The following is a 12,454-nucleotide window of genomic DNA, read 5'->3' on the forward strand; positions in this document are numbered from 1 at the left end:
TGCACAGGTACCGAACTGTATGGGAATTGTAAGAACACTTAAGTTAAACCCTATGGAATTGCTGTTTTAGTCTAATATTGGCAAATTCAAATGGTTCAAACTACAATTCTGAGTTGGAATGTTGTACAACGTTGAGTGGTACACAGGGACCAATGTATGGAATACAGTTTGAATCTGAATAAACAGTCTTCACTTCTAGGAAGCCACTGAATAATTCTCATAAGAAATCATGGATGTGACAGGTGTGTGGAAAACAAGTGTTATCACTAAAGAGCAGGAGGTACAAATGTTTTCCAAATTCTATGCATAATGGATTTCCATTTTAGGGGAAATGACGGTGGGACTTTTTCTTTCCTTAGCTGTTTGGTGGCTTTAAAGTTTATCCTAAAACCCTTGGAAGTGTCCCATCAGAATTAGTGAAAGGCAGATGAAATATTAGGAAGTTAGCTCATGTTATTAGAGGCAATAAAGTTTTAACAAAACAAGCATTTACTGTATTTCTCATAGCTGTAAGCAAAGCATTAGAATTCATCAGCGTAACTCATATCTTTTCTCTGAAAGGAGGGGGCCTAAAAACGGAGAGAAAGTCTCCTTGCCTCTGTTCTTTGGGAAATAGCATGAATTTGAGTCAGTAGAGCAAAACGTTTCATTGCGGCGATAGGTGTTTGCAATCATGGGCCCATGGAGGGCACGTTTATATGCAGTGGAACAGGGCATAAATAAGAAATTCCCAGCGTCATCCTCAATCCTGCCAGCTTAACCACGGAGCTTCCACAGCCAGCCCCAGAGTTTAGAACCAGAGATGCAACATCCACATTATCTTCATTCAGACCCCAAAGAATCCCCAAGTCTCCCAGCACATCAGTAGATGAATTTACATTTTATCAACACACTGTTGCATGAAGACATACATCCATACCCAAACCAGTAACGTGTTTGTAGACATTTTAGTCATAATTGCTAAAAACCGGTGACAACCTACACATCCAACATCAAATGAATGGATAAACAATAGTACATCAAACAACACCAATAGCATTCAGCAGAAAGAAAAAAAAAACTACAGATACACGTAACAACGTGTACGTCAAATGCATCATGCTAAGTTGAAGAAGCCAGACTCAACTGCATTCTGTATGATACCATCGAGATGACGACACTCTGGAAAAGACAAAAATGACAGGCACAGAAAACACATCAGCTGTTGCCAGGAACTGGGGATTGAGGAAGGGTGACCAGGAGCACTGGGCAACTTTTGGGGGTGGTGGAAAGGTTCTATGTCGGGATTGTGGTGGTGGTTATACAATCATTAGCATTTGTCGAAATTCACGGAACCATACACCTTAAAGGTGAATTTACTAAATAAATATACATTGTATCTCAAAAACCGGAATTTAAAAAATGCCTCTGTGCTTTGTGTGCTTCAAAAAAACATCTGATGTGAACCACAAAAGAATTGCCCAGTTTGTCAAAAACCTTTTCGTTGTGACTGCAACGGCCTGCATGTAGGGGGAAATTATTTTTTGATACTGTATTAGTCTTCTCAGGCTGCCATAACAAAATACCACAGACTGGGTGGCTTCCGCAATAGTCGTTTATTTTCTCACAGTTCTGGAGGCTGCCTGTCTAGATCAAGGTGCCGGCCTCTTCGGTTCCTGGGGATGGCCCTCTTCCTGGCTTACAGACAGCGCCTCCCACTGTGGCCACACAGGGGCCTTCCTCAGGAGTGTTGAGAGCACAAGCTCCAGTGCGCACACGGGTATCTCTTCTTACAAGGACACTAAACCTATAGGATCAAGGCCCCTCCCTTATGACCTCATTCAACCTTAGTTACTTCTAATTACTAACCTTACTTACTTATTGGTCCTCATCGCCAAATAAAGCCACCCTGGAGGCTAAGGCTCCAACATAGGACTTTTGAGTCTATCACAAATACTCAGCCATAACACATCCCCAGCGGACAGGACACGCCGGTGCCCCCGAGGCCGCAGTACCCATCGGGGTTCTTGCTCAGGTACTGCTGGTGGTAATCCTCGGCGTAGTAGAAAGCTTGTCCCTCCCGGATGTCTGTGGTGATCGGGCCGTGGCCGTGCTCCGACAGGACCTGTGGAGAGAGAGGCACCATCAGGACCTGATCCTGGGCAGGGATGGTCCCAGGAGGTGGGGACAGGGACGGGCTGTGAGGAGGCCGACACAGGTGGCTCGGGGTGTGCAGTGGGTCCTGCGGCTCGGGCTCTGCCCCTTCCCACCTGGCTTATCTGGGCAAGCTCTTCCCTCCCTCCCTGTGCCTCAGGCAACTGGCGTTTGAATCAGCTTCTCTGACCCTGTAATTTACGCTCTACCCGTTACATCACCACTGTCCCCCATGCGCGTTGGGAACCCTGGTTTGGACCTTGTGGGTCCATGTGAAACTGGCCCAGTGCTCTCCCAGGGGAAACAGCAGGGACCTGGGAAGAATGGGGGTCCCTGAGAGCACTCAATCCGAGCTGCAGTGGGAGGAGAGGAAGGGGCATGGGCAGGATGGGGCAGGGAAGGCTTCAGCACTGCCCAGTGCCGTCCCCTCTGCCACCAGCTCAGAGACAGGCCCCCTGCGATCTCACAGGCAGGACAGAGGGTCCCCCACTCACTCGCTGTGGTCCTAGGGAACAGGGACTCTGCCAGGATGCCCTGGGGAGTAGGGGTCATTTGAGGTCTGAGCTCTGGCACTGCAGGTCAGGGGAGGATGTGGCCTGAGGGCCTCATCATCACTGTCTATGACCTAGTTGAAGGCCTGGTGGCATCTGCTGCCAGGGAAAGAAACAGACTCGTAAACACAAGTTGGGGGAGGAGAGCGGAGCTATTTGGGGCAGGAGATGGATTAAGAAATAGACATTGTTCCCCATGGATCTTAGCCCGTTTCCTTTCCCTTTTGGATTTCAGCTGTGCCCTCATTCTTCCCTGTTCCAGGCTGCTTGCAGTATTTGAGCACAAGCCTACAGAGAGTCGTGCCCAGTTTCACTGATTCCATTTTGGACAGCGGGGGCAAGGTGGGGTCTGAGACTTGTGTTTCCATAAGGGAACTGCCTGTTTGCTGACATCCCGCTGGTCTCTTGGAGATGAAGTCCTCACATTTGTCAACAGGGGTGGGCCTAGTCTTTCTCTTAAAGGGACCCAACAAAGGAGAAAGAGTTCCAGAGATGAGCAAAAAGAAGAGAGAAAGGATAATTACTGGAATCCAGTGAGAGTGACACATGTGGAGGAGGGGCACTGAGCAGGAACAGAGTCAAGGAGGGTCCCTGTGCCTGGCAGCAAAATGGCTCAACAGGAAGGGACAGGGAGGAAATACCCCAAACCCTCTCACTTCCTGCCTGTACCCTCTATCAGTACCTCCCATTGCCAAGGGCAAGCCAAGTAACATTTAGGATCACAGGTGACTCAGTTCCTAGGAACTAGCCTACCAGGACCCAGGGAAGGACAGCTAATGCATCAGCAGTGGGAAAATGGGGACAAATAGAAAATAACTGTGCAGAATCATCTAGAGCTCTCTCCCAGGGGACAGAATAGAAAGCTATGAACCATTGTTATTTTAGGGCTGATAAAGTTATCAAGCTACCCATTAAGGCTTATCATGTATAATATACTGTGCTCCGGACTTTGCAATTGTTATCTTATTTAATCCTCATAGCAACTATCTGAGGAAATTACTCTTCTTGTTTTCCCGCACTGCGTAGATCAACATGTAGATATTGTATCTCGATATTTAGCACTATCTCTGCCTTTCTAAAGTTTCCTAAGAATTGTAGAGCTTGAAAGCTTGGAGTCACATTTCTCAGGATCCCAGCAGCCTTCCAATTCAGATCCTCAACCAAATTTTAGAAGACAGAGGTCAGGGAGAAACCGTTCTTTTCCTGCACCCGCAGTGTGCAGGTCAATGCAGATTTCAGCAGGCGACAATTGTGAGGTTTTGCCGTTCACTTGGGGTGTCCTCCTTTAAATCGTCAGTCTAATGCTGAAGAGAACAATAGCATCATTAACAGTCAGTTCCTATGATTGCTGAAGTTTACCAAGCTCCTGAAAGCAAGTAACTCTTTTTTCCTGACCTTTGCCCTCTAGCCCTTTTACGGGTTCTACAAGCATCTGTTTCTATGTACTCAATCCCCATCCTTGAGATGTAGAGGGTTTTCTGTTTTCCTGATAGAAACCTGACTGATACAGCATTTGGTACTGAAAGTGGGTCCAGGAAATACAACCACAAAGATGAGAATCTAAGATTTGTTGTCAGGCCTAGTTTGATTTCAAGGCAGTGATGACCTCCTCACTAGTGGAAAATGGGATTCTGGGAGTCCATAGCACGCAGTGTCAAAACAGTCTCTCAAGTTCTCACCTGTCATTCCTGGAATCAGTTCCCTATTAAAAGAGACCAAGTGGCTTTTGCAATAGAATGTTCTGGTAGAAGAGATAAGTACAAAGGTTACTGTTACTGAATGCCCACGGAAAGCTTACAGAGAACAAACAAACCCAACAATCTTGGGGTTTACATTTCCACCTGAAAGGTATAATTTAAGAGCTAGAGAAGCTTCTACAGTTACCCTAAAAGAATCTCTTATCAATTGTATCAAAAATCAGACCCAGAGCTGTTCCTGCAGGTAGAAAAATTCCAACATAACTGATTTCACAGCCTCTTTAGATGCTTACATGACAGATGATTAATTGGGGGAAGAAGTGCCCAAGATAATTGCAATGAAATAGTTAAGTAGGTTAAGATGAATCATACTGTACCTTAAAAACTCAAATCCTGCTGAGCTTCCCTTCCTATCAGAAGCAGCTCCTCCACCTCTGTCTGGAGAGGCTAGTCTCTTCTTAATGAAGACGTTGTAATGACTTATCTGAAATAAGTGCTTTCCAAGAGGATACTGATTCTCTCCTCAAGCCACACGCACAACCTCTCATGGCAGCCAGAACCATAAGTAAAGTCATTCCAATAACCTCATAAGGGATCAGTTCAACTCTGACCCAGGAGAAGATAGTATGTGCATTAAAGGAACTGTCACATTCTGCTAATGTATATTTGTAGAAACTCAAGGATTATGTGTGAGAATGGATTCCAAGGGAGTTAGAAGAGGAATAAAGTAATAAAGGAATAAAGGAATAAAGCGTGATTGGACCAAATTGATCAATCTATGTGCACTTAAGAAAAATTCTGGATTCGGTGGTTTAGCTAGAGCAGCTGTAAATGGCTCTGTTTGTTTAGCTGACGGACTAAAACCTTGGACAAAAAATTGCCTGCATTAATTTTTGTATAATATAAAAGAAAAAAATCAGTCTTGGATAGAAATGTTGGAATAGATTTATTGTGACCTGCTCACCCATCCTCTAACTCTATCCCTTACGTGAGTCCTGAGGACACTGTGTTAAATTGGGCTTTGAAAAATAGTTTCAAGGGGGGGATCAGTATCCTTGAAAAACTGTTGTGGCCGTCATCTGTAGGCTGAGGATAATGTGACACATAACCCATCTGGTCGGGGGTTGATTGCGTTTGACCCTGTCTTTCGTGGAGTAGGCAGCAGTTTTTCATCATGGTAATAATAGTCATCTATTCTGTGTATGAATGTGCCTGCCTTGCCCACCGTGCTTTTGCCTCGTTATAACGAAATACCTGGTTATTCTTCATGTTGATTTTCCATTTGGCACTATTGGTGACCAACTGTTTATAATGCAACAGAAATGAGGCAATGAGCTGATGCCCATGAGATTCATTGATATGATCATACATCCCACCACCCAGAAGCAGTAGACCTGGTAAAACAGTGTAATGGTCTACTGAAGGTTGTGGCACTTAGCTTGTCGAGATCTAGCTACTTGTGAGGTTGGATGCTCTTTTACAATGTACGCCATATATTGAGAACCAGTACACTATATGGTGCTGATTCTCCTATGGCCAGAAAACGTGGCTTTGTAAATCAAGGGATAGAAATGAGACCGGTTCTGTTTACTAGTCACTACTGATCAACTCAGAAAAATGTTTTGTTTCTTAGCATCACAACTTTGAACTCTGAAGGTTTAGAGGTCTTAGTTCCCAAGGGAGAAATGCTTCTACCAGGGGACACAGCTGCTTTATTGACCCGAGAATTGAGACTGCTGCCTGGCCATTTGGGGCTTATCGTGCCATGGAACCAAAGAGCAAAGAAGGTTCATGCGCTGACTGAGAAGATTGACCCTGGTTACCAAGAGAATAGAGTTTTGCAGCACACAAGAGAGACAAGAAGGAATGTGTCTGGAATCCATGAAATCCTCTGGGGATGCTCTTAGCATTTCATTATTCAAAGGGAGAAATTAATGGAAAATTATAGCAACCCAATACAGACCAAAACCACCGAGAACTTAGAAATGAAAGTTTGGGTCACCACACCAGGGAAAGAACCATAATCAGCTGAGCTTCATCCAAGTTGAAAGAAAAAATTTACAAATACAGTAGCACCTCGGTTTCTTAACATCTCCATCGACCAACATTTCGGTTTATAAACCGCCGTAAACCTGGAAGTAAATGCTTCGGTTTTTGGACATGCCTCGGAAGTGGAACATGTCACGTGGCTTCCGCTGAGTGAAAGATCCTGAGGCCTAGCTGTCGGCTGTTTTCCAACGTCTCAGAACTTGAATGTTCTTCCTAAACGGATTACCTTCAAAAACCGAGGTACCACTGTACCAACTAAGGCTTCAGGATGAGTTGCAGACTTGAGAACTATAGTAGCTGCCCAAATTTTCATGTTTGCTTTGTTAGGTGTTTGTATACACCAATTTCCCTTTACTCACTTCTTTCCCCATGTCATGTTGGTGGCCAAATGTATTATTTAGTCTTCAGGATACAAGATTGTGGTGGTCATGGAGGTGTACTGCTCAGATCTGCTTAGAGAGAACCTGCTGCAGGGAGCATAGGTGATGACGGTCTTCAGCAATTGCTCTTTTGGATCCATAATGGCAGACAAACCACAAGCGCTTCTCTTTGGCTGCACCCAACCAATGACTGACAGTGGCAGGGGATATTAGAGCCAGTTTGTTCCAGCCCCACATGGCTTTGCTCAAGAACTCCCATCAACCTGATCGAGCCTCTCTCAGACCTGTACTGGGGTCTAAAGACACCCTGCCTCCTGCTATTCCCTGCACCTTTCATTTTCACCCAGGCATTTCCCCCCAATTAATTTCTTTATGTATAATTCTGTCTTAGCATCTGCTTCTCAGAGGACCCAAACTGACACAAAAGTATGGAGGTGGGGTTATGATTGAACTGGAAAAAAACAATGATTACCCTCCGGGGATAGATATTATGACTTGTGAGGCTTTGGGCTCCCCACTATGGGAAGAGGGTCAAATGGCTTTTTTGTTTTAGTAGACAGAAAATCAGTTAGTATATAAAAGACTTTAACAATATGATCGACCAACTTGATCTAACTTACATTTATTAAACACTCCATCCAGTGACAACACAATACACACCCTTCCCCCCAAGTGTCCCAGAACATTTATCAAGGTAGACTACATTCTGGGCATAAAAGAAGTATCAATAAATTTGAAATGATTCAAGCTATACCAAGTATGTGCTATGACCACAGTGGAATTAAATTAGAAATCAATAACATAATGATATCTGGAGAAATCCCTCAGTATTTAGAAACAAAATAGCATACTTCTACATAATCCATAGGTCAAAGAAAAAAAGCAAAAGGGAAAATAGAATGCAATTTGAACTGAATGAAAATGAAAGCACAACATAGCAGAATTTGGGAAATGATGTTGAAACAGTATTTAGGGGAAATTTATAGTACCAAATCTCTACATTAGAAAATAACCAAGATCTCAAACCAGTGAACTCAACTTCCAACTTATAAAATTAGAAAAAGTGCAAGTGAAACTCAAAGTAAGTAAAAAGTAGGAAATGATGACTATAGGATGAAAAGTCAATGAAATAGAAAACAGAAAAATAATAGAGAAAATTCATAAATCAAAAGCTCGTTCTCTGAGGTCAATATTCCAAGCCTAGCAATAAGGAGTACTGAGGAACATGAGACAGGGAGCTTCTCCGGGCTCTTGAGATGGTGTAGGCTTTCCCCTCCTTTTCTGTCTCCTCCTGGATCCATGGAATATATTGAGCCACAGACACAAACATACCAGGCTTCCCCCTGAAGCCAGATTTTATGCCCCAACTGAAGACACCTACTTGGAAAAGCCTCTGGGTTCCATGGATAATATAGACCATTGGTGCCCCACTGTCTCCCTGAGAATGAGAGAAGGAAAAAGGAAGAGCCTGCAAGCAATCAACAGTACCTGTAGCAAGAGGGCAGGGTGAGAGGGTCCTAGTGGCTAGAGGCCGCCCCCTGAGCTCTTTCCTGGAAACCTAGTAAATGGTGGGTCATGTAGAAATCTGGGCTGAGGCAGGGGCTGAATACCTGGCAGTTGCCTTTGGTGCCTGATTCCTTCCAGGTACAAAGCATGTTTCTGGAGAGCTGGTCGCCCCTCTTCCTGTGTCCTCTGCAGCTAACCAGCACCACTCTCAGCTTCTGCAGGTGCACGTTTCAGTCCTCATGGTACTCTGGCAAAGTGAGGCAGCGAGTGTAACGATGAGCACTGACTGCATCAGCCACCAAGAGGAGGGCCTACAGATGATCAAGATGGAAGCCCTGGGAGTATGCAGACAAGCAGCAACTCACAGACTCACAGGATATGGAGGCCTTAGAGGTGACTGACTAATGCCCCACTCAGTCTCCTCTCCAGTATCTCCAATAAGTGGCTCCTTCATCTCTACTTATATGTATCCTCACTTCTTCTGGAAGCAGCCTACTAAACCTCTAGCCCCAGTCCTAGCTCCTGCCAGGAGAACCTGAAATGAGCTTTCTCTGTGCCCCCACCATCTCTCCATAGCCATGCTTTGTCTCTGTGCAGAGGTTCCGAGCAGCCCAACTTTTCAATCACTGTCATCCAGGGTCTCTGCCAGGCTAATGAAGAATGAGGAAAACGACACATCTATAAGTGCCATCTTGAAGCAGCCACAATCCTAGAGTTGCCCCTGGCCTGCTCCCCATCAACCTCCTATTCTCCCAGCGGTCCTTCCTGTCTGGCCAGCCTGGTGCCCTGGGAAGGGAGTGGTCACTGATGACCAAGCATGGTTGGGGAGTCTCTGGCTGAAAATTGCCTCAGAATGGTGGTCTATGTGGGCTACATCAGAGGATAAACAGATGAGGAGATGTGCATTGTAAAACCGCCCATAAAGGAAGAATCCAAACTGGCTTGCTACGATGCTTCTGGGATACAAAAAAATTATCATCATTCTCATGTTTTGAGATTCTTCTATGTTCCAGGCTTATATTAGGGACCTTACATGTATAAGTTCACTTAATTGAATCCACACAACTTGTTTGAGGGAGATATTACTGTCATTCTACAGATGAGAAAAGGTAAAGATGAGGAAGGTGAGAGAGCTAGCTTAAGATCACAAAACTAGAGTAGTGAGGCCAAAATTCAGGCTGAGTCTTCCAAAGTATCAGGCTGGCCAGCCCAGGAAAACCCAAATGTGGGCTTTCTGTGGATTCTGAAGGGAAGGCCTCTACCATACTCATCATCAGCTGTCACCCATTCTGTCATCCAACACTGGTGCCAGATACCCTCCTTCTTCTGCAGGCAGACGGGCATTTTGAAGTTAGTGAGTTGTACTGGTGCTCCAAGCAGGAGTAAGGCAAGGTCACTGTCAAGGTCGGTTGGTTTATTATCTTTGTGAATAATTATCTTCTGCACTTGCTTTCTTTCCACATGGACATTGCTGAATGTTCTGGTTCCCATGACAACAGTGACATTTCCCAATGCCATTTCTAATCTAAACAATGAATATCATAACTCCAAACTATATTAATACTTACAGGGCATTTTGCATGCATAGACTAGTAGACACATTTGTAAACTATAGTGTTTACAACTGAATGCTGAGAAGTCCGAAACAGTGGGTGTGCAGGGGCTAACAGCGTGGCTGGAGATCCGAGTGGCAGGAGTCAGGGGTCCAAACTCAGGCAAATCCCTGAGCTACTGAACCATCATCCCACGGAGACATCCCTGACCCAAATGAAATGGAAGTATTCCATCCGAGAGAATAGAATGTGAGCTCCTTGACGACAAAGAACTTGGCTGTCTTGTCAACCTCTCTATCGCCAGCACTTAGAACAGCACATAGTAGGTGTTCAGTGAGAATGTGTACAAGGAATGAACAGCGTACTGGCTATACAGATGGCAGGCAGGACAAGAGAAGCTTTGTACTGATTTTCCAATACTGGAAGCGTAGCTGCCACTAGCGGCCAACCTCTGGATCTGATTAACTTCAGACGGCTGGGTATATAGAGCAGAGACCTTGTGGTACAAAGCCAACGGGAACAAGCTGGGTGTAGAACCCATGGCTCCACAAGCCTTGGGCGCTAACCCAGTAAGCTACGCAGCCCAGACCAAGACGTTGAGGAGACCCGATGTAAATTAAGAAAAAGCCTCAGAAACATACAGGGTTCTGGGGAAGTAGTGTGTAGCCATCAGAACCCACCGCCGAGGTATGATTGAGCCTCCGCAGTGGTGTTTCTGTGAGATCTGGATACTTATTTGCCGTGGGAACACACCTTCCTCTACTGCAAACAGTTCATGAATTTGTAACGATGAGGAGTTTGAAAAGGCCGGTGTGTGGCCACATTGATTCTGTCTGAAAGAGAACAGAAGGAGCCATTTATTTGTACGGGAGGAGCACTGAGAAATCCTTCTCCTGTACTCCAAGCACCTTCCCAGCTAAGACCTGTGCTGGAGCTGAGTAAAGAGAGCAAGCGCGGAAGGGACAAGTCTCTGAAAACACCAGCAAAACACACCCCCTTTAGAGTCTGTCCGTCACATTCAAAAAGAGCCCTGAGACCTGGCAAAGTCAGGACAGAGATCCATCAGAAGCTATATAGGGGTTGGGGTGGCAATGGAGAAGGACCAAAGACATGCAGGGTCCATTTGGGAAACAGAAACCATGCAGCATTTGAACAAGGACAGTTTGATATCAAGAAGTATAAACTATAATAGCAGAGTAACTACAAAGGGTCAAGAGGACTCCAGGAATACCAGAGGGTTAGGGGAGGGGAGAAGGAACTTGTCAGGGGAGCCCCTCCCCAAGGTTGGAGTTCAGAACTCACTGAAGAAGGTGTGTTTGCAGCCCAAGGGAAGGCAGGAGTTTGCTTGTCCCCTTGCAGAGCTAATCCTCATTGCTACCTAAGCAGGAAAGACCTCTCTGGAGTACAGCTAGGTTAAGGCTGGAACTCCCCTCCTGGGTGCAGTTAGACTGAGGGCTGGTGAGCAGGTGCATGGAGGGAGCTTAGGTGTTGAGAGCCTTCTCATCATCAGCCAGGGCGCACCAGGCCCGGGGTGTCCATATCAGTGTGGGACAGCTGCAGTGAGGAGGTGTAGGGGGTTCAAGGAATTTGGGGGAATGATCAAAGGAAAAGATATGACCACAAGGTGGCAGTAGCACACACAAGCTTTATTTGAGAGATGCTTTGGCAGGTCTGCATGCAGGAGAAGTCCTTTACAGCATGAGACCATTCAGAGACAGTAAGACTCGGGGACCACCATCCAGAAGGGGAGGAGGAGAAAGAGAGGGCAGAGAAGGGGCTTAACATCTAGGTAATGTCGCTCAGCGGCAGAGTCTCTGGGTCAGAGAGCTCCAGAGGGCAGTAGAGGTATGGGGTCTTCGTAGCCATAGGCTTTATCTTATCTGTAGCTAACCAATGTTGGGTGCAGTTTCATGGAATATCCAAAGCGGGCAGGCTCTAAACGGCTAAAAATTGCTCCGTTGGGCTAATTTGAAAACAGTTAGATGCATTAAAAAGTTTGGCATCGGTGGGCTTGAGCTAATGGGTATCAGCTTGCTGTGAAGAAATAAACAATCTAGGGACCACTAAACACAGGCCATCTTTTGGCCATTTACATAACAGGGGGTCACTGAACAGGGGACAGGTCTCGAGTTCATAGGGGGAGCCATAGCTGGAGCATAGCACCACTGGATGTGCCCCCTGCCCCTGGCAATCATGCCTTAGGAGCAAGGAGAAGCAAACAAAAGCCTGCCAGACAGAAGCAGAAAGAAGAGGCTCTTCCCTCTACAGTATCTCTCTAGCACCTTCTACTGAGGATGCTATTGTTTTCCAGCTTTGTTGAGATATAATTGCTGTTGTGTAAGTTTAAGATGTGCAATGTATTGATTTGATACACTTAAACATATTGCAATATGATTACAATAGTATTAGCTGACCCCTCTATCACATCCATTATTACTATTTCTTTTTTTGTAGTGAAAACATTTAAAATCTATTCTCTTAGCAACTTCAAGTATAATTAACTATAATCCCCATGCTGTACATTACATCTCCAAAACTTGCTCGTCTGTAACTGGAAGTTTGAACCATTTGACCAACATCTCTCC

At 45.3% G+C, this 12,454-nt stretch overlaps 1 protein-coding gene across 1 annotated transcript; it reads right to left on the reverse strand.

Moving 5' to 3' along the window:
* Positions 1 to 7,996: 7,996 nt before the first annotated feature.
* Positions 7,997 to 9,807, reverse strand: PRSS51 (serine protease 51; the record flags this gene model as incomplete). The annotated part of the gene is made up of 3 exons (XM_081077364.1): positions 7,997 to 8,248; positions 8,421 to 8,531; positions 9,601 to 9,807. The coding sequence occupies 3 exons, from the start codon at positions 9,805 to 9,807 to the stop codon at positions 7,997 to 7,999; spliced, it is 570 nt and encodes a 189-aa protein (XP_080933490.1).
* Between the last annotated feature and the right edge of the window lie 2,647 nt (positions 9,808 to 12,454).

Source organism: Rhinolophus hipposideros (genome assembly GCF_964194185.1).
Source record: "Rhinolophus hipposideros genome assembly, chromosome: 16".
NCBI classification, from domain to species: domain Eukaryota; kingdom Metazoa; phylum Chordata; class Mammalia; order Chiroptera; family Rhinolophidae; genus Rhinolophus; species Rhinolophus hipposideros.